The 23,494-nt window shown below is 40.6% G+C and overlaps 1 protein-coding gene across 8 annotated transcripts in view; it reads right to left on the reverse strand.

Annotated features, from left to right (window-relative positions):
• Positions 1 to 23,494, reverse strand: part of TRPM6 (transient receptor potential cation channel subfamily M member 6) — a 204,504-nt gene that overhangs the window by 46,501 nt on the left and 134,509 nt on the right. For 7 of the 8 annotated variants that reach the window (XM_045042481.1, XM_045042483.1, XM_045042480.1 and 4 more), the window contains 7 exons: positions 21,139 to 21,285; positions 18,152 to 18,280; positions 16,561 to 16,812; positions 14,774 to 14,948; positions 14,455 to 14,569; positions 10,425 to 10,618; positions 7,149 to 7,281 (listed from right to left, as the gene is read on the reverse strand). In XM_045042481.1, the coding sequence (XP_044898416.1) occupies positions 7,149 to 7,281; positions 10,425 to 10,618; positions 14,455 to 14,569; positions 14,774 to 14,948; positions 16,561 to 16,812; positions 18,152 to 18,280; positions 21,139 to 21,285 (1,145 nt within the window). The remainder of the gene's footprint in view (positions 1 to 7,148; positions 7,282 to 10,424; positions 10,619 to 14,454; positions 14,570 to 14,773; positions 14,949 to 16,560; positions 16,813 to 18,151; positions 18,281 to 21,138; positions 21,286 to 23,494) is intronic. The other variant, XM_045042484.1, reaches the window with a different exon arrangement.

A 23,494-nucleotide genomic window follows, 5' to 3' on the forward strand; every position in this document is an offset into this window, starting at 1 on the left:
CAAGCTGGAGGCATCATCATTCCAGATTTCAAGCTACATTACAAAGCTGTAGTGATCAAGACAGGATGGCACTGGCACGACAACAGACACATAGATCGATGGAACAGAATAGAAAACCCAGAATGGACTCACAGCTATAAAGTCATCTAATCTTTGACAAAGCAGGAAAGACTATCCAATGGAAAAAAAGAGAGTCTCTTCAACGAATGGCACCGGGAAGACTGGGGCAACAAGCAGAAGAATGAAATTGGACCACTTTCTTACACCACAAACAAAAATGAATTCAAAATGGATGAAAGATGTAAATGTGAGACAGGAAACCATCAAAATCCTAGAGGAGAAAACAGACAGCAACCTCTTTGACATCAACCGTATCAACTTCTTATTAGACACATCTCCTGAGGTAATGGAAGCAAAAGCAAAAACAAACTATTGGGACTTCAAAATAAAAGGCCTCTGCACAGGGGCGCCTGGGTGGCTCAGTCGGTTGAGCGGCCGACTTCGGCTCAGGTCATGATCTCGCGGTCAGTGAGTTCAAGCCCCGCGTCGGGCTCTGTGCTGACAGCTCAGAGCCTGGAGCCTATTTCAGATTCTGTGTCTCCCTCTCTCTGACCCTCCCCCGTTCATGCTCTGTCTCTCTCTGTCTCAAAAATAAATAAACATTAAAAGGCCTCTGCACAGCGAAGGAAACAATCAATAAAATTAAAAGGCAACCTACAGAATGGAGAAGATATTTGCAAATGATATGTCTGACAAAGGGTTAATATCCAAAAATCTACAAAGAACTTATCAAACTTAACACCCAAAAAACAAATAATCCAATTAAGAAATGGCCAGAAGACATGAATAGACATTTTTCTAAAGAAGACATCCAGATGGCTAACAGACACATGAAAAGATGCTCAACATCACTCATCATCAGGGAAATACAAGTCAAAACTACAATGAGCTACCACCTCACACCTGCCAGAATTGCTAAAGTTAACAACACAGGAAATAACAGATGTTGGCAAGGATGCGGAGAAAATGGAACCCTCGAACACTGTTGCTGGGAATGCAAACTGGTGCAGCCACTCTGAAAAATAGTATGGATGTTCCTCAAAAAGTTAAAAATAGAACTACCCTATGACCCAGCAATTGCACTACTAGGTATTCACCCTAAGGATACAAAAATACTGATTTGAAGGGGCTGTGCCCCGATGTTTACAGCAGCATTATCAACAATAGCCAAACTATGGAAGGAGCCCAAATGTGCATCAAACGATGATAGATAATGAAGATGTGGAATATATATGCAATGAAATATTACTCAGCCATCAAAAAGAATGAAATTTTGCCATTTGCCATGATGTGGATGGCAAATAAATCAGAGAAAGATAAATACCATACGATTTGACTCATGTGTGAAATTTAAGAATCAAAGCAGATGAACATAGAAAAAAAGGAAGGCAAACCATAAGAGACTTTTAACTGTAGAGAACTACTGAGGGTTACTGGAAGGGAGGTGGGCAGGGGATGGGCTAAATGGGTGGCAGGCATTAAAGGAGGGTACTTGTGATGAGCACTGGGTATTAAACGTAAGTGATGAATCACTGATTTCTACTCCTGAAACCGATATTACCTTATATGTTAACTTTAAACAAAATCTAAACAAAAACTTAAAAAAAAAAAACAAAATAAAATGTAGTATTTCCAAATATAACATGCTTAATATGGAAAAATACCCAATTAACTAGTACCCCATAGAACAGAGAGAGGGAAGTGCTGGTTTATAGCACTAGGGTCAAAAATAACCAGTTTTCCAGTAAAGGAAGACATAAAACAGCCCTTAATACTTCTCTTTTTCTAGTATCACAACTCACTGTATTCTGTAAGTAGATAGATAGGTGATCTCTTCTTTACGGGAAAGGGCCCATGCAAATCCCCTCCTAATCTCATTTCCTTCCCTCTTCAAACTATTGGCTCCGCTACCTCGGGAAAGAATTCTTCCCTCCCTCCTATACCTCTGTGGCAAGCTCCCCAGGGGCTACCTCAACAAGGCCAGCCGTGTAAACAAGGGCTGGTGAGGCAGCTCTGTCAACAGGGAAAATTGGTGGATGATGTTCTGAAAAACCGGGCCTCCATAATCGAATTCTAGAGCCCATGGAAGCCTCTGGAATAGTTTTCAGAAGCCACATACCCATCTAGCTTCTAATCCTTCTCTACGCAAATCTCAAGGGAAACAACCAAGAAGCATATAATGGTACATGATGACTAATGGTGTTAGGCTTACTTCCTCCACCACCACCACCACCACCACCACCACCACCACCACCACCACCATCATTGAATTACTTGTTCATAAGTGTCTGCTTCTCAGGTTTTCATGCCATATTCATTTGGCTCACAACACTACCATTTCCTAGTTGTCCCTATTCTCCTCTGATAGATTCTGGCTTGTCTTCTCCATGAGCTCCTATTCCTTGGTCCATTATACAGCCGTCAGGACCCCCCTCATGGAACCACCCTCACCCCCCTGAGTTTCCTTACTCTTCTTGCTTCCTGGGCATACTCACTTCCTCGGTCATGGTTTTATTTTCTCACAAGGGGCAGGTGACTCCCAAATCTCCCTGTCCAGTTCAATCTTTACCCCAGGACTTCCTACCCTCACATCTAAAACCTCCCAGAAATCTCTGGGTAAATGTGCCATAAGAATCTACAAAACTGAAACTTGACAAAGCTAATGCTAAAACTCAACAAAGCTAAAACTCATCACTTGCCCCCTCCCCGTGTCTTTTGCACATTTTTTTTTTCAATCATGGTGGTGCCACCTTTCACCTAATTACCCCCGCTACAGATCTGAGAGTCATCCTCGACTCCACCCTCTCCCTCGGCTGCATGTCCAATCCCTAACTCCCTTCATCAACTGCCCTTTCTAAACGTGTCTTCGTTCATCCCTTCTGCTACAGTCTGAATGTTTGTATGTCCCTGAGATTCAGGTTGACATTCTAACCCCCCAAAGTGATGATATTAGTAGGTAGGGCCTTTGGGAGGTGATTAGGTCAGGAAGGTGGAACCCTCATGAATGGAATTCGTGGCTTTATAAAAGAGAACCCACAGAGCTCCCTCACCCCCGCCGCCATGTGAGGATACAACATGGAGTCTACAACCCAGAAGGGGACTGTCGATCTTGGACACGCCAATCTTGGACAGCCTCCAGAACTGTAAGCAGTAACTTTCTGCTGCTTACAAGCCTATAGTACTTCACTATACAGTCTGAACAGACTAAGACACCTCCTTTCAACCCCATCATGGCTACTTTGGCTAGCCCTTGGGACTCATCCTCCTGCAGCATCAGTCTCTCAAATGGCCTCCATATTTCCAATTCTGACACCTTAAATCCACACTGTAACTGAGGGAATCTGCCTAGAAAGTAAAACTGCCCATATCCAACCACCTAAAAATCCTTCCTTAGTTTATAGTATAAAGTAAGGGACTCTCCATGACCTTGTCCTCATTCATAGCCTAGGGCAGTGAGGTCATCTTATCTATTTATTCCCCTTTGAAGGTTTAAAAGAAAAGATGTATTTTTTTATATGAAATTTATTGTCAGATTGGTTTCCATACAACACCCAGTGCTCATCCCAACAGGTGCCCTCCTCAATGCCCATCACCCACTTTTCCCTCCCCCCCCCATCGACCCTCAGTTTGTTCTCAGTTTTTAAGAGTCTCTTATGGTTTGGCTCCCTCCCTTTCTAACTTTTTTGTTCTTCCCCTCCCCCATGGTCTTCTGTTAAGATGTATTTTTTTTTAATTTTTTTTTTTACATTTATTTATTTTTCAGAAACAGAGTGAGACAAAGTGTGAGCGGGGCAGGGGCAGAGAGAGAAGGAGGCACAGAATGTGAAGCAGGCTCTAGGCTCTGAGCAAGAGGTCAGCACAGAGCCCGACGTGGGGCTCAAACCCACACACTGTGAGATCATGACCTGAGCCGAAGTCGGAGGCTCAACCGACTGAGCCACCCAGGTGCCCCTGTTGAGATGTATTTAAAGAGAAATCACATTCATAGCTTTTTAGAGCCTTTTTTTTTTTAATTTTTTTTAACATTTATTTATTTTTGAGACAGGGAGAGACAGCATGAACGGGGGAGGGTCAGAGAGAGAGGGAGACACAGAATCCGAAACAGGCTCCGGGCTCTGAGCTGTCAGCATGGAGCCCAACGCGGGGCTCGAACTCACGGACTGTGAGATCATGACCTGAGCCGAAGTCGGATGCCCAACCAACTGAGCCACCCAGGCGCCCCTCTCTTTTTTTTTTTTAATTTTTTTTTTTAACATTTATTTATTTTTGAGACAGGGAGAGACAGAGCATGAACGGGGGAGGGTCAGAGAGAGAGGGAGACACAGAATCTGAAATAGGCTCCGGGCTCTGAGCTGTCAGCACGGAGCCCGACACGGGGCTCGAACTCACGGACTGTGAGATCATGACCTGAGCCAAAGTCGGATAGAGCCTTTCTAAAAATGTTTATTTTTGAGACGGAGAGAGACAGAGTGTGAGCAGGGCAGGGGCAGAGAGAGAGGGAGACACAGAATCTGAAGGAGGCTCCAAGGCCTGAGCTGTCAGCATCGATGCCGACACGGGGCTTGAACCCACGAACTGTGAGATCATGACCTGAGCTGAAGTCAGATGCTTGAGCCATCTGAGCACCCCAGAGCCTATTTTTACTTGCATCATACCCTTACTCTTGACCAGCACTCTGCCACACAGTCCATCTGTGTTACCTCGTGTAATCCTCAACACCTCTAAGGGGTATATCTATTTTTGTGTACATCTTGCAAATAAGAAAACAAAGACCCAGAGTAAATTGGCCCAAGTACATAGAGCTAGTAAATAGCAGACGCAGGCCTTCATCCTGGCTCTATAGACTCCTATCTGGGTATGTGTCTCCTGGAAGACTGAGAGCCAGGCTGGCCCATGGAACTCAGTGAGCGTATCGATAACGGAGGCAGAATGTGAAGAAGAGGAACAAGGTAAGAGAAGGTCATCAAGCTCTGGCCTAAAGATATTATTTACGGAAAATAAAATTTTGTGGGCTCAAAAACCAATTCTATTTGATATTTTGTTCTCAATATAAAATTTAGTCTGAAATTCAATCAGCCACCTAAGTACATATCTACATAATATGGTATCAATTGAAAAGTGCAGAAAAGGGCACCTGGGTGGCTCAGTTGATTGAGCATCTGACTTCAGCTCATGACATCAGGTCATGATCTCATGGTTTGTGAGTTCTAGCCCCACGCTGGGCTCTGTGCTGACAGCTCGGAGCCTGGAGCCTGCTTCATATCCTATGTCTCCCTCTCTCTGCCCCTCCCCAGCTCACTCTCTGTCTCTATCTCTCAAAAAATTAATAAACGTTAAAAAAAAAGTGCAGAAATATCCATAGTGAACCATTTACAGAGTTCTTTGTGTAATTCAATTAAGGATTCACTATCTATCCATTTGGATATCAGAAAAAAATACATGCATTATTAGGTATAACATTTTATTTTGGGGCATCTGGGTGGCTCAGTTGGTTGAGCGTCTGACTTCAGTTCAGGTCATGATCTCTCAGTTCATGAGTTTGAGCCCCGCACTGGGCTCTGTGCTGACTGCTAACAGCAAGCCTGCTTCGGATTCTGTGTCCCCCTCTCTCTGCCCCTTCCCCGCTCATGTTCTGTCTCTCTCTGTCTCTCAATAAACATTAAAAAAATATTTTTTAAACATTTTATTTTTTAACTGTTTATTTATTTTTTGAGAGAGGGAGAGAGAGAATGAGCAGGGAGGGGCAGGCAGAGAGGGAGAGAGAATCCCAAGCAGGCTTCATGCTGTCAGCGCAGAGCTCAACGCGGGGCTTAAACTCACAAACCGTGAGATCGTGACCTGGCCCAAAATCAAAAGTCAGATGCTTAACTGACTGAGTCACCCAGGTGCCCCAGGTATAACATTTTATAGCCAGGTCCGTGTATATTTGAAAATGAAGGAATGCCTTTAACTTCTGTCAATTTGCTTTGGTTACAAAAACAATTCTGTGTTGTTTTTTTTTTAAATGCATACAACAACGCAGTCTTCCATATTTTAACACAATGCCATATATGCACAATTATCAGTACAGCCATGATGGCTTTGATGCCACAGTTTCTGAATATGTTCACTTTCTCCAATACATTTTCTCTTTCCTCAAATCTCTCAGTGGCCTCCCTGCACTGACTCCCCAAATCACACATACCCACAGGCACCATCAGATGGTCCCCTGACCTCGACAGCTGTGTGCCCGCATCCTCCTGAACACTGGCCATACTCTCTCCAGGCGCCCTGTTTGAGGGAGATGCCCAGGGCCTGCAGTAAACCGTTCCTCGGGGACTGCACTTCAGCAAATCACCTCCTCCCTCCTGTTTCTGCAGCTTCTCCCTTGCTGGTGAATCATTTCCAGGACCACACGCATTTATTTTGTTATCTCCATATGAAAGCAAAACAAGAGAACCTCACCTGTCCTCATCTCCCCAGTGCAACCAGGACGCAGCCCTCGACCTTCTCCAGTCCTACCTGCTGCTCATGGACGCACCTTGCTGCCTCAGGCATCTGCATTTGCTGTTCCTTCAATCAAGCGTGCCATCCCACTGGATGTCTCTGCCTGGCCCTCCCCTCTCTGTTCCCCGCTCTGCGACTCCGCAGTGACCTCCCTGCCCCAGACTACCCCAAGGAGTCCAACCCAACCCCCAACTCTGGCAGACCCCTCCCCAACATCATTTTCTATTCCCTTACGCAACTTTATTTTCTTCATCGCTATTTAACTGACATCGAATTACATATTTGTATGTGTTTCCTTGTTTGTTATGTGTCCTCCACCCCCGCCCTCTTACTGGTCTGCCTGCACACACTAGAACACAAGTCCTACAAAGGCAGGGACTCTTGTCTCTTATTCATCATTTATCACTGGTGAATGGAAGAGCGTCTGGAATACACATAGTAGGTCCTCAATGAATACACATCAATTCTATAAATATTATACACTGACAAAAAAAATTTTTAGAGAATCTAAACTTCTGGGTTTTAAAAATACATCTTTCTACTTCTTTGGACATTTTAGTAGAATCAGGTTTGGGGAGCTGGGAAAAACATGTATCTTTTACCTTTCTGAGGTTACTCGGATTCGTTCCTCACAGCTGTAATTCAGTCTTTCCATCTTCTCGTGGAAGTATATTTCCACACACTGTTCTTCAAAGTCATGAAGTCTCTTCAGATCCTCCTCACTCAGGTAGAGTTCTGTGTAAATAAGTATGGCACATTAAAAAAAAATCATAATTTGCCTTTAACAGGAAGCTGATACTGAGTAGGCGGGGCTTTTCTCCCACTTGTGTTGAAAACTCTATGAACTGGAGCTCGCGCGATAAAACTTTGCTGCTCTATCACACCAAATTCTTAATATTAACGGAGAGGCAGTGTGTAGAAACAAATAGAAACACCAGATTGGATCTTGCCTATTTGTTGTATAAACAGGCATGGGCATTTGAACAGGACTCATGTGGAACAGACACTCTGTTCAATATGCTCATAGGTTAGAATGTTAGAATGTCTCTACCCATTTACAAAAATCTGCTACATTTATATGCATATGGGTAAAGAATCTGGTTGCCTCCCCCTCCTCTGCCAACTGTTTTGTCTATCAAAATGACAATAAGTAACCTGTAGGTTAAAATCAAGGTTAGATGAAGTCCAAGTCTGTTAAAGTAATCCAGCAAGTGTAAGAAAGTTTCATGTTGTTACACTGAGTTTGTACAACATGGTTTGAACTGCATAAGTTCACTTACACATGGGTTTTTTTTCTCAGTAAAGAGTAAATACCATTTTTTGGTAAATACTGTAAATGTTTCTCTCCCGTAAGATTTTCTTAATAACCTTTTCCTTTCTCCAGCTTGCTTTATTATAAGTCTCAGTATACAGCACATATAATATCCACGGTATGTGTTAATTAACTATGTTATAAGGCTTCTGGTCAACAGTAGGCTATCAGTAACGTTTGGGGGGAGTCAAAAGTTATATACTGATTTTTGACCATGCAGGGGGCTGACATCCCAACCCCAATGTTGTTCACGGGTAAATGGCACTAAGTTACTCTACTAGAAACAGAAACATCATTGCCAGTCAGTGGCTGAGGCTGTCCACCTTCCTTGACATAATTATAATTAACTTACAAAAAGACACATCACTTCATGATATTATGAAACAATTCTGTGTCAGACTTTGATGATCACATTCCATCTACCACCTTGGCTCTCACTCTGATCTAACAGAAAAATACATTAGCTCTTGAGCAGGTTTCTAATACTTGGAAAATATATAAATGGTGTCGCAAAAAGGGTAAAAATTGGTGCATTCTCTTCCTTCAGTGGTATCACTTAACTTAGGGGAAAAAATAGAGTTCCCTCAAACTTATTAGAAATGCAAACATTCCATTATTTTCCAATAAAATAGGCAAAAATATTGATTTTATGGCATGAAAGAATCTCTCGGAACTAAAAAAAAAAAAAATCCAGTATCCTCACTCACAAACTCTAAATGCCTGTTTGCATCAAAGAATCTCTTAAGAATGAGGAACTTTACAGTTGTTATGATTTAATCTTTCTGTGGATTCCTAAGAGCAAACAACCCAAGGACCAATCCCAGTGACAGCTGCAGCCTGCATGTGTGGAGCGTTCTTGTGACTCTCCGCCAGGTGGCACTGCAGCCCCAAATGCAAACGATCTTCAAAACAGGATGGGAAGAAGTTTCAGAAAAATTCAAGAATTTTCCGGAACTCAGAATGAACACACCTCCATGCTTCGGCAAATTTACTTTCGTTATATACCGGAATCACCCTATAAGCCCAGATGAAGGCAAGCCCCAAATGTGGCCAAACCCCAGCCAATTCCAGGATCTCTCAGGTGGTCCACATTCTACTGTTAACTTGCAGCAGGTTCACGGACAGGCCTGGGACGGCTCTCTGTTAGAAGCCTAAAGTTTAGAGTATCATTGGAAACCTTTAAATTAACTTCATTTGTGCTTTGGCTTCCTTATAAAGGCTGAATCTCTTGGGGGGCAGCGGATGGAAAAGAAAAATAAATCTCCGAAGTGACTCAAGAGGAGAAAAATACTTCACTGAGCCAATTACCAGCAAGAAGAAAAGCATATCACCCTATCAACCTTGTAATGACACCTGTCCCCCTAAAAGCCCATAGAAATGTATAAATAGTGCGCAATCCATTATCTGAAACTCCTGGAACCAAGTGTGTTTTAGAATTCAGAATTTTCCTTTTCTCAATTTCGAAAGGTAATACAGTACATATACCATAAATGCAGTAAAATACCTAACTGAGGCTAGGGCAGTACCCGAAAATCCAACACATTATTTCTGCAGCAAAATCAATGAATATTCACACTACAAGGGATAAAGACAATTAATGGCTTCACATTAGTTCCATCAGCCTCTTTTATCCCAATGAGTCTCTAACTTAAGAAGGGGGGAAAAAAGCTTTTCATTTTCAGGCGTATTTTGGATTTAGGGATTGATATAAAGGACTGTGGGTTTATGCCACCCATTTCCTTTATATTCAGGGACTATCTAAAAATGGGCATGGCACCAATTGTGAAATTGCTTGAAAGGAACTACCAAAAGATGTGCAAAACCAGAATAAGAAATGTTCTATTATAACAGTTAGTGTGACAGTCATATCGTGCAGGTTAAGCTACGAATCAGCAAAATTAACCAGGAGATTCTCAAAATATGTAGACTTAAGCACTGCAAAATAAATAAATACATAAATATATAAGAAAAGTAAAGAAAAATATAAAAATGAGAATCCACATTTCCGCACCCTGAATTGTTCCTGAAAAATGAAACATTCATACAGAATCACCTCCATTCTCAGTAGATCAGAGAACCAGAGAATCAGGACTCTGGTTAACAAGTGAAGCTGTCTTATCTCTTCCCCTTACTCCACAAGACCTTTTGTAATCCCTTTCTATGTCAATCCTGTCTTCCACAACAGGGAAATGAGTCTGGGTCACTGTGACTACTCCCTAGGAGTTATTCTAATGCCTTTCCAAGTAAGCAGAGAAAACAAGGTTTTCTAGGCGACAGAAAGCCTTTGCACACTTACGGGGAAATTTTGTCCCTACCTATTTCTTTCTTTCGAAGTATCGGTTAATCTTGGCAAACGTACTACAACCACATGATGGAATCAATGTATTTACTCAGATGCAGGTCCTCTATTTACTTAGACCCAAGTCCTTAGCAGACACTCGATCATCAGTGAAGTCCTAGAGCCTTCCATCCTGTGCCCGGAATTTAACTGACAATGTTCCAGCGTGTCTTCACGTTGGATCTCCACTCTTACTCTCATCCTAGTGCCCCACCGATGAAAACTTACTTAATCCAACATCACCCTCGTCTTGGTCATTTGGAGCTCGATGATGGCAAAGACGGCGAAGGAGGAGTCCCACATGGCTCAGCAGGATGAAAGGTGGTGGCAGCCAAGGCTTCTTGTGATAAGTCATGATGTAGCGATAGCGATTGTACTTCCATAGTTTATTGGAAATGGATTTCATATCCACGTAAACGTTACTGCAAGTTGTAGTTAAGACAGGGATAACTTTTTAATATGGCATCCTGAAACATCACAGATCCTTTCTCTACTTTCCAACTTTTTGATTGGTTCACCTGACCTTCCCAGCCTTAGCCAATAAAAATAATATCCATTGCCTTTGTGATTCTTCTTCCACCCAAAAAGATACATTAATCACCTTCTACAGTAAAATATGCTAATCAGAATAAACAAAAAATAGGAATGACAATCAGAGAGAAAATGCTAATGTTTTAAATGCAATGAACAGAAACTGAAACTTTACACTATTTTTGGTACACCATCTCTTCTCACATAAGAAGTTCTTTTCAGTCCATAATTCACCATTCACAGTAACTACTGTTAATGTTTCTCTCTATTATCAGCCTTATGAAGAGATTCTCCTCATGTCAAACATGAGAACTGATAGAATAATCCTAGTTAAAACACACCCAAAGGAAAGAATGGTGATGAAGAAGCGACAGGAAAGAAAAATGAATTCACCCTAAAATAATCAATAAGGGCACCTTCTATGTAGAAACTAAACAAAATTACTTAGATTAACTTTACAATGAAGATAATCCCTTATCAATAGGCTACCTTAGATGATCCCTTTAATTACATTAATTTTAATATGCAGATACTAGGGTAAATACTGATATTATAGAACTGTCCATGAAGTTGTGGTAGGTGGTACACTTACTCCAAAACACCATATCATCCCTAATTACTTAACTTTAAGTCTATAACACGATAGGTGCAGGGAGGGGACACAATGGAATGTCTATCTTAACATTCTGCTCAGGCTAATATAAAGTTTGGCTTTTATAGAGAAAGATGGCAAAGTGGCACTTGAGTAGGACAGGAGAAATTAGCCAATAAAAAGACTAGGCAGCCCTAAATGTGAGCGATCATAAAAGAAGGAACCAGAACTATCCTGGAGAAAGCCAGCTCAGAATAAGAGGGAGGGGGAAGTTTCACAGAATCCATAAAGTGGATGATGGAAAGATAGAAAACTCGGTTTGGCAGAAGAGACTCATAAATATGGAGAACAAACTGAGGGCTGCTGGAGGGGCTGTGGGAGGGGGGATGGGCTAAACGGGTAAGGTGCATTAAGGAATCTACTCCTGAAATCACTGTTTCACTATATGCTAACTAAATTGGATGTAAATTTTTAAAAATAAAAAATAAAATTAAAAAAAAGAAAGAAAGAAAACTGGGTTTGCTTTGGTTTTGTGAGAAGGGGGTGGGTACAGAGAGAATCCTAAGCAGGCTCTGTTCTCAGTGCAGAACCCGATGTGGGGCTCAATCTCACGACCATGAGATCATGGCCTGAACTGAAATCAAGAGTCGGACACTTAACTAATTGAGTCATCCAGGTGCCCCAAAAGATAGAAAACTGGGTCTTAACATAGTTCTCAAAGTGTGGTCTGAACCACAGCATTAGCATCACCTGAGGACATGTCAAAAATGTAAATTCATGGGCCCTAGCCCAGAACTACTGAATCAGAAACTCTAGCAGAGACGTAACATCAATCTGTGTCTCAGCAAGCCCTCCAGGTGATTCTCCTGCACTATCAGGTTTGAGAACCACCAGGATTACATGCCAGTCACTCCAAGTGTAACTACAGCCTGTCCACCAGCAGGTGGCAATCTTCACAGTGTATTTCAGGGTGGTGGGGGGGAGGGGTTGTTTGTCTGTTTTTGTTTTTTTGTTTTTTCTTTTTGTTTTTGTTTTTTGTAATTCTTGCTATGAAGAATTTAGAATGGGCACCTGGACAAGTAGTCATATCTGGGGTTTCTCAGCTCATTGGTCCTCAGGCTGTCCATCTCTAGAGAGAGACAACTGTCTATGTGAGGATTTCTCAACCTCTCTTTTGACACCTGCCATTTTTGAGAAGCAAAAATCTCATACCCACTCTAAATATTATTTGAAATGTCATAAATAATAGCTATACTAACTAAACACCAGGATATGTTAGACATTTATAAAATGGTGGGACTAAAAGAGATGACAGTTACATAAGCTTGTAACAAACAGAAAGGTACATCTTCCCATATATTTGCAACAACAGTCATTTTTTTAGTATTCTGATTTATTTTGCTCCCCTCCAGCCCTTTGCTTCCCTATTTTCTTTACTTATATTCCACTGCATTGGTTTCTCTTCTTTTATATTGCCCTCTTCAGTGGGGTAATCAATGAATAAAATACTAAGCACACTGCCTGGCATGAACGAGGCATTCAAAAAATACTAGTTTCCTCCCATCACTTCACCTGATTTCTTTTAACCATTGAACAAATACATTTATGCACTCTTTTTGGTACTTGGGAAAATTTTTTCAGCAAAAAAGACAATACGATATCTTGTCCTTGAGGCACTTATATTCCAGTAGACAAAAAAGACAAACAGGGAAAAAAAAACATAAAATATAAAACTTGTATATACACAAGTGGGTACAAAGAAAGAAGAATAAGGGGGACCAGGCAAAGAGATGGCTGAAGGAAAGGGCAGTGCGCTTTCAAATGCCATCCTTAAGTTAGGTCTAATTAAAAAGGGAACATTTGAGCACAGGCTTGAAGGGGGTGAGGGAATGGGTCCCACTGATACCTGAAGGAAGAGCACTCCAGGCAGAGGGAACAGCAACTGCAAACACACCTGTGCTGGTTGAACACCTATGGGTGTGTGTTGGGCGGGGGGGGCGGGCGGGCAGTGTGGTTGGAGGGGAAAGGGTTAAGGGAAGAGTAGTGTGATGTGTGATTTTAAAAGCAGCAGGAAAACCAACTCACCAGGGCTCTCTAGGTCATGGTAGGAATTGTGAAATGGGGAACCATTGAGGGTTTGGAGCAGAGTAGTGACACCATCTGACACATGTCTTTAAAGAGTCATTAGGGACAACTGTTAATACGAGTATATAGGAGCCAAAGACAGAAGCAGAGAAATAAGTAGGAGGCTCTCCAGTAGCAGTGGGGTGGTAAGAGGTGGTTGGATTGATGATCTATTTGAAGGCAGAGTCAACAGGAGTCCCTGGCAGTTTAGAGGTAGAGACATAAGTAGCATTAAGAATGACTCCGAGGCTTTTGATCTGAACAACTGGGGAAATGGAGATGTGATGGAAACTTGTGGTCTTCTCCCTAGATTTGAGAAAGATGACAAGTAGAATGAGTACATGCTGGCAAAGAGAGGAGATCAGGTGGACACTTAGAATTTTTAGAATTCTATTATACATCCAACCGGTAGCAGATAAGGGGCCAGTTGGAGCTGTAAGACTGCAGTTCAAGGAAGAGATTCGGGCTGGAAATACAAATTGGAATTTGTCAGCATTACAGGAAACTGACCAAGATCACCAAATGAAATGTAAATAAAAGATGAGCAAGGTCTGGGCCCAGGGAAGTTCCAAGGTTAAAAGGTTGAGGAGAAGGAGATGATCCAGAAAAGTAGACCGAGAAGAAATGAAAAGGGAGAAAGAGGAAGCAAAGAGGAAGACATACTGGAGTCAAGTAACGAAAAGTCATCAAGAAGCCCTCAGTCAGCTTTTAATCTCAGCAACAGTTATTCTTCCGCGATTCCAACTTACTACTTTACTACAATGCATGAGCTCCTTTCATTCTGCTTTTATTACTCTCTCCATTTATTGGTTTTTTTTTTTCCTTTTCTTGTGCTCTCTTCCCTTCCTACCAGTAGTTTCATGCCCATGTTTTAAAACCATAATGAAAAGGGGGAGAAAATGGCACACACAAAAACCAAAGGTTACATACCCCAAATATGAGAATCTACTCAAAACAACTGCCCCCATTTTGATTTAAATAAAATAACCATATTTAACTAAAATAACCTACTTGAAAAAAGCAATCAACAGGTTCACCATGATGATATACTGCACGAAGAGGTAGACAGCTTGGAGGAACGGAGTAAGAAAAGAACCAGGAGGGCAAGACGGATGGCTTGCACAAACTACAAATAAAGAATTTAACAGAATGAGAGATAAGATGAATCACAGTCCTATGGTTCTACACAAATATTTATCACATTAACTTAGCAGAATACCATAAATTTTTGACATCTTTAAGATCCAGATGAATATTTTCCAGATTGTTTTTTTACTCTGAGTATCTACAAGGGTTTGATTTCTGAACGATGCCCAAATCCCCAACACACCATCTATATCTGAAGCATAGACTTCTCCATATATCATCCAGTATGGCTCAAATACAATATCTCGAGCAAGGCTCCAAGATGGCAGTTGCTTTGGTGAAAGAATGGCCTTGCGTGCCACTCCAAAGCTCAGCAGGACGATGGCCATCATTATCACAATGTAGAACATGTTTGCGGTCTGCAAAATAACACAGCACAACCAGAACTTTACCTCTGATTTTAAATTTAGAACAAATCAAACACCAGCAGCATTCATAATCACACCTCCCGGTATTAAGACTGTCTAGTCATTGACCAAAATGCCGTAGTCCATGACTAGCTGGGTTTCCTTTGGCTAAACCATTTCCTTCTCTCTGCCACAGCATGTTTCATGTCAATGTCTGTCTAAAAACATAGATGTGTTGAGGGTGAAGAATCTGTGCTTAAACAAAAAATAGGGAGTATTCAAATTGGTCAAAGGAGTCCTTATCCCTAAGGTTATCTTCAGGAATCGATTAGAGACTGAGAAATGGATCAGGTCATGTTCATTTCACTTACTAAATGTACATCAATTCAACCCTTTTGTTCACTTATTTCATGAGTATTTCATGAGCTCCTCTGAATTTTTTAGCCTCCCTTCCACAAAGCTGGTACCATATGACCTATTCTAACCGATAGCCTGTGGAGTGGCAGTGAGTTATTTTAATTCCTGCCCAGAACAGTTAAAAGCTGTTAAACTTTCTCCATCCCTCTCATTCCCCACCACAGGAGACCTTGGAATCCATGTTATGTTGACATGGCACCGTCACAAGATAAAAGGATTCTGGATCCCTGAGTTATAGGGTAGAGCTCAGCCCCCATAAACACTCATTAAACTTTGCATTAGGGAGAAATAACTTGTGCTAAGTCACCGAGATGTATCAGTTACCTCAACACAACCTATCTGATAAATATCAATGCCACCAAGACCAGAGAACACTTCGGGCTTAAAAATATAAAGAAAAAAAAAATTTAAATACAAGTGTAAAGAAAGAAAAATCTGTCTTTGGAGTCCTAGAGGTTCTCCCTCTTCTGTTCTCCTTTGTTCAAGCACTACCCTTCTCTCTCCAGAACTTGCCCCTTCCCTGCCAGTGAGTATTCCAGAAGGAAAAGCCAAAGATGATCTGGAGAGTACTTCCTAGAGGGTGGGTCTCAGGTCCCTAAGCCAGTTGGAGAAGGCTAACCCAACTGCACAGCAGGCTCAGATGACAGAGCCGGATGGTCCAGATTTGAAACCTGACTCCCCTACTTATGCCCTGGGGAAATTTACTTAACCTCCATTTCCGTGTATGAAAAATATGGAAAACAGTAACAGTGCCTATCTTATAATGTTATTTTGAAGATTAAATGAGTTAATAGGTACAAGTACTTAGAACATAGTGTAGCCCATAACGCGTACTACTTAAGAGTTGGCTGGGGGTGAGGAGATAAAAAGATGCATTGAAAGTGTTAGCAGAAAATATTACTGGTGGTAGCCTCACACAAATCTGACCTTCGAGAATCACTGTGCTCAGAGACACATTTGATTCAATCATATCTTCTGGCCGTAACCAAAAGGCTAGTAAGTGGAGTCTCCTAATCAACCACCCAATATACTCTGCAAGGACATTTGTTAAATATGAGTTTGTGGTTATAAAGAAAGCAGAGACAACATGAGCTCAATGTCTGTGCTTCTATAAACAATTCTAAAGGTTAAACTACTGGATGTGAACCATGAAAGTAGGCAAAGTCATTAAAAAGGACCCCAGAACACACAAACAGATCGTACTCACCATTTTTGCAATCATGGTCACATATGGACCTACGTGTTGATTCACGGCAAAGAAGTCCAGGAGCCGTGAGAACCAGAATATGATGTCTATGCAGTAGATTAGTCTTCCCGCTGTGTGCAAAGGAGGGTCGCCCCACCGAAGGCCAAAACCAACTGAAAACAGGCCAATAGCCACAGTTTCTATTAGGTTCCAGTACTCACTAATCCATACCTTCACCTTTTGAGTAAACTTCCCAGGTTCTGAAATACAGACCTAAAAGAAGAAAGAAAGAGGGAAATTTAAAGAATGGAGTGTGACCCAAGGGGCTCATAATACTGTTCTTTGGTACATCAACTGCTAGCTTAGAGAATAATTTGAACCCCACCAAACCTTAGATCACAAGGGTATTTTAGAGCCTTCAGTTATCCTTGGCCAATGAATTATTAAAACGATTCTATAAATGTGTTTTAATGTCACCAGCTATTTGAAAAACAAACCAGAAAAAAACAAAAAAGAATACGTTTTCCTAGCTTTCATTAATCCTGAGCTAACACAGGGGGCCACCAAGACATTTAAAAACTCAGTATTACAGTGGATCTATTACAGCTACCTTTCTGTTTTCATGAGGGAGAGCCAGTACAGAGGAAACTGGTTTGAAACCAAGGAATCCTGTAATCGAGTCCTGCTACCACTACTTAGTGAGTCGTTGACAAATCACTAAGAATGCCACATTAGAAGTCGCTAGTATAAGAAATTACCCCTGCAAAAGAATATCAGACAAATTCAAACGTAAAGTCATAAACTTATTTTTCCCGAAGCATAAAAAATGGTGGCATTCTCCTGAATTGTTTTCTATAAACTCCACGATACTGACTAGCAGGCGATACAGGTATAATTACTAAGAATACATTCACTTAGTATACAGTGTTCATCATATTAGCTCCAGGACAAAATGAATGTATGTGAATGCATATACATAGAGACACATATACACTGACATGTAAAACAAAGTTATAGCTGCATATGATTATAGTTAAAACTGCACGAATGTTACCTCTGGGGTTTTTTTTAAGCGACTCGCTTGCAAAACCAAAAATGAAAGTTTTGTTTTGTCTTTTGGACTACTTGCCTCAGGGATTCTCAGTTTCAATTTTCAAAGGGGTTTAGGAAAATAATTCAAAAGCCATCAATGAATTCTTTCCTTATTGCACAACTCTGGCCACTTATTTGCCTACTGTAAAATGAGGCTGACAAGGTACAGTAATTGTAGGCTATAAAAATCAATCTAATTAAAAATAAAAAAACCTTCTGGGAAATCAAACAGTTGGAGGGTCTAACAACAATTAGATAGCCTCACTCTAAGACAGATAAACACACTTGGACGTCTTTAAAAATAACTGCTTTCAAAGAGCAGCAACCAGCAGTAAGTCTTTGGCAAGGATTAAGGGTTGAGATCAGAGATCTTCCCCTAAATACCCTTTCTATCCCAAGCAAATTAGGATCAGCATTGCCTGTCTCGCCCCCACCCTTGCTGTATCTGTCCGTTTTCATCACGAGCCCAAAACACCTCTTCCTAGAGGTGGAGAAGACAAAGGTAGAAGGGGCGACTCACCTCCCTGACCTTCTCAATGGCATTGGTGAAGATATAAATGATAACAAGCCACTCTTGCACGCTGGGCTGGGGCTGCATCTCCACCAACACAGTGTAAGTGAACAGCATGAGGAATGCCAAATATGCCATCTATGAGGGGGACACACATTCCCTGGACATGAGTGAGAGTCGTAATGGAGAACGCCAAGTAGACACAAACCGAGCCAAGCAGAGACACAAAGGAACTTCAACATGATAACATGGAAATATAACTTCCGTTTACGCAGAGCATGATTTCAAGGAAAGTACAAGAATGTACAGTTTTCTATGCCAGAATTTAATGAAAGCAATGAAGACCGCTGTTCCCAAATGCATGGAATGGGGCACTGTCTCATCTTGTTGGCTCCTGACCAGAATTTCTGGAACCCGGCCCATGCCAACACGGACACCGTCAGGCTAACGACAAACCGAGAGAGAATCATACACTTTCCCCTCCCTGTAAGCATAGAAAACACGTGCCCCAGGTACATCAAGGAGCAGTATCAGTAGGTGTCTATTTTCGAATGTAATAAAATGTGACATTAGCTTCTGCTGGGAGTTTTATTTTATGTTGATAAAAACATCCTGGTTAGCGGGAAAGTATCGTCCAACTGTGAGTCCTTGTAGTGAAAGACTGTTCACATTTTTATCTTCAGCACTCAAACTAACACATGGTAGACATTCAAGAAATGCATGTTTCATTTTTAACTATATATATTAAACCTAGATTTCCAATATCTTCAAAAAATTAAGACACACTAAGCACACACATATATAGACACATAGGGACTAATAGCTTTGTAATCTTTTCCAACGTTCTTATTATCTTAAGATATATTCCCAGAAGTAGAATCACTGGGCATACACATTCAAACCCGTGACAATGCTACTAAATTGCCCATCAGAAAGGCTTTACCAGTTTCCATAATCACCAACAATGCATCAGACCGTGCAGTTCTTTTAATGGCTTCAGTGACAATACATAGTGCTAGCTGATCGACAGATGTATTAAAGCCCCAGATCAATAGCGAGGGACGTTTGTGTGTGTGTGTGTGTGTGTGTGTGTGTGTGTGTGTGTGTGTGTGTGCGTGTGTGTGTGTGTGCGCGTGCTCATTTCCATTCTCAAGGAAGTGAATCATATTACTTTAACCTGAATCTCTATTTTCAGATCTTTCTGAGCTCTACCTAAGCTTGGTACATCACCCTTTCAGTAGAGTTCTACGCAGAGAATGGCCAAAACCACTTCTAACTACACAGTAGTCATTGTATATACCATGTGTGGTATTTGGGGAAGGCACGGTGGGTATTGCTGCCTATGAGATAAAGAGTTTAGAAAAGCAAGCACATAAGAAAGTTAAGGTAAATTCTGTTAATTCTATATTTCTCGAAGTTTATTCCTCAAAGTCTAAGCATGTTTGATGACCACTTAGACACATAATTTAAATAAATTTGTTCTATCAAGTAATCTTCTTTTTTTTTCCTTTTTGTCATTGGCTTCATGATGACCAAACGCTAAATCACCGTAGATATTGGTAACATTGCCCCCTGATACTTTCTTTCTTTGCAACTCTTAAAAGATCCAAAAATGTTACATTTTTTTCTTCTTCATCATCACATTTACAACAAGATACTGCTTCAGTAAAACACGCACATCATAACCGAGCCATGTGACATCAAGTCAAGAACGTCTCTGTTCACTGCTAACACTGTCCATTATGGGGGGGCAGACCCAGGTGGATAATTTGTTCCATTTGTTTGTTAACTATGTGTTGTTGCTGTTCTCTTTGCTTAGCTTTACTCCTGTCCCTAAGAGTTCATCGGCTGGAGATTTCCAAGAACAGAAATACTTGAATACTTTTTTCTCAATGACATGACTATGGCTAAAAGTCTCTCAAAGCTACTATCAGAGACTTTGGGATATTTTGTTACACATTCACAAAAAATGGTGAAACCTCATCATTTGAAGGAAGATTTGATTTTTGAAAGCGGAACTATGTACATATTTAATAAGTATATGAAATACACGTTTGGATGGGCAAGTAAATATTTTGCAATGTAACACATTTAGATAAGTGTCCTTTTATAATCGCACTTCAAATGTTTTAGAAATACACAATTTGGCCAGGAGCAATTTAAAGTATAAGTAAGCATTAGAAAAATAAATGTTATTAAATAAATGTGAAAAGCACTCATTACATTTAAAGTGCAGTTACTGATTTCTCTGTATCACTACTATCAATATTAAATGTATTATTTATTTATAAATTTAACTTCTGCAATGTCATTGTCCTCCAAGGCGGAGGGGGGTGTCAGAAGAGGAAAATGAAATGAAGTGAAATGAAATAAAATGAAATGAAATGAAATGAAGTGAAATGAAGTGAAATGAAATAAAATGAAGTGAAGTGAAATGAAATAAAATGAAGTGAAGTGAAGTGAAGTGAAATGAAATAAAATGAAATGAAATGAAATAAAATAAAATAAAATAAAATAATTTTTATTATTCTCTCTATATTTATAATCATATGTGATTGAAGACAAAAAGCAAACACTTTGCATTTTTTGTTCATATTACACATTACACCTACAAATAAAAAATCAACTCAACTGCTTGATTTCTTTGCCCCAGATGAGAAAAGGATCTACAGCCATCACTTAATTCTACAACCACTACTGTTAATTGGCTGTTCCACAAAGTTTCACAGGCTCAGTCCCAGCAGAGCTAATAGGAAGCGCTCAGGAAAGAAGAAAATTCTTGTTCTTTTACTCCCATAGTAAGAGATTTGCTACAACCTGTCCTCACCTCCCTCCAATCTTCTCTCCTACCTCCTCTGTGATTCCCCTCATTTTTTGTTTCTTATCGCACTTCTACATTTTGTCACAAGTTGGCAAACCAGGCATATCATTATCAAAATCATCATTAACTATTGACCATCATGAAGCCTATTTTTAATTGCTGCAATGAGACCAACCGTATAAAACCAAAACTTGACAATTGGAGCATTGTAGAACTCATAGATCTTCCTGGTCCATGGGAGGCTTTGGGGACCACTCTTTAAATCAAAGTGCTGATTTTCATCTAGTTTCTCATCAGGGCCTCTCTCCAAATCACGGTCTTTCTACAAAATAAAGAATCATTTACTGTCAGAGCCTTAACTAAAATCCTGATATTTGCAAACATCCAAAATATATAACTATTTATGAACATAATACATTAGAAATTAATTGGGCACCCACCTGCCAAATTATAATCTTAGTCTTGCAAGGAAAGAAAACTACGTGCATTGCATAAATCTCTGACTTTTGGGGAAGGAGCCCAAGAGATCTCTGAAATGCAAGCCAAGTATCCAATAATGAAACCTAGTCAGACCAAGAGTAGTTCCAAGGGTTTAAAAGTGGTCCCTGCTCCTATTCTGCCTAACCTCCTTTGTCAGTATTTTGAAACCTAAAGATATCGTAACATTCCCCTGAAATCATTAACAGATAATACAACTATCTCCATAATAGAGGAAGACAAAATAGACACCCATCGATAATGTATTTCCCAAGTCCTAGGAAAGTTGGGCACAGCATGAGTTTTAGAATTTTGGCTTTGATAGCAGACATGTAGCCCTCATTGATGGCAGGGGTGCTGTGCCTAAAGTCCATGGACTCTCTGTGCTTCCAGGGTTCCTTGAATCCTCCTGCAACTATACGCCAGGATTTGTGTTGTACATGCAAATATTTTTCCAAGGAAAGCATCAAATCTTTCACCGGTTTCTTACAACAGATGTGTCAGTCCAAAGGGGTTAACCCTTGTAGGTGATGAGCAATAAGCATCTGTGTGGCAGACAAGGGGATGCATGACCGTGACTACACAGGTGTGCACACAGGATAAAAGCCTTGTAAAAAGCGGGGGGAAAGAACTGAAAAGAAAAGAAAGTATTACTTGTAGCCTGGTTGTTTTGGGGAAGAGGGAACTTAGGAATGGTAAAAGAGAAGCAAAGAGATGTCACCCTACTCCACAAAGCTCTGTGTGGTCCTAATTTTTAAACAGGAAATGCATTACTTTTGTGACCTTAAAAATATTAAATGAAAAGAAAGCAATGTTCTCTGATGCTTCTTTGACAAGTACGTTTCTCATCCTATCCACCAAAGATCTCTCTCTAGTTGCCATACCTGCAAGACTAGTATGATTTTACAAGACAAGGAATAAATGAAGTGTTGCTTGAAATGTCCATAAAATTGAGAAAATGTAATTTTTGAGGCTTCTGGCTTCTAGACGGGTTATCTCAGTGTCTGATTGATGGCTGTCATTCACATCACTTTGGGCAATGAAATTGGGGTTGTGACTTAAAAGTATAGGAACTGATCTGGTTCCTAACAGGTTTGGACCAGCCCAGAGTTAAAATAGCTTAGAACCAATAAGAAAAGTCATCATTTACTGTGATTTTAATGACATCAGTACCACTTTAAGAAGACCCCAGAAAGCAATTTAAGTAATGACTTTGTGAGTAAATAATCTCTCTTATTATTTTTTTCTAGGAGTTTCTCATTAGGTCTTACTTACTCTTGACAATTTGTTATGCGTTATAAAGTCCTAACTGAGCCTCTCTCTGAGTTGAATTCCAAGACACCCAACTACCATGAGGAAGACAATGTGAGAATATAAATTCAGATTCAGGACTTTCCTTCCTGCACCCTTACAAGAAGGTAAACATAAAAATGTTTCACTTAGCTAACTTTTTTTCTATTCAAATCTCAACATCATCAATCAAATGGTCTCTCTCTCTCTCTCTCTCCCCCCCTTCCTCTCCCCCTTTTCTCCCCCTCTCCCCTGTCCTCTCTCCCTCCTCTTTCTCTTTCTCTCAAAGGAATCTGCTATCAGCAGGCACACAGGATAAAATTATAACTACAACAATCAACTCTACTAAAATTCATACCTATTTTCCATTGTATTACTATCGTCTTTCCTACTTAATGATGGTCTGATCAAACACATTATTGTTCAACTTTCAAAAACATTTTTTCATTGTAGTTTATCAACATGTCTAAGAACTAAACTTCCTCTTTCTCCTTCCAAACCTGCTCTTTTTCCAAATATTCCCATATCCTTTCAAGATGCCCTTGTTTTAACCATCAACCTCTTGGTCGTATTTGCTACCTCCCTTTCATTCATGCTCCATGTTCAAACTGTATTTGATTCTTCACTTAAGATTTCTCTTTTCCTCTCTATGCCCATCGCTACTAACTCTGGCCAAAGCCCGTAATCCTCCTCATCAGGATGGTTATACCAGGCTATGTTCTCCCTGTTTTCAGCCTATCTTCTTGCCACATCATCCTCTATGC

The sequence above is a fragment of the Felis catus genome, chromosome D4, assembly GCF_018350175.1.
Source record: "Felis catus isolate Fca126 chromosome D4, F.catus_Fca126_mat1.0, whole genome shotgun sequence".
NCBI classification, from domain to species: domain Eukaryota; kingdom Metazoa; phylum Chordata; class Mammalia; order Carnivora; family Felidae; genus Felis; species Felis catus.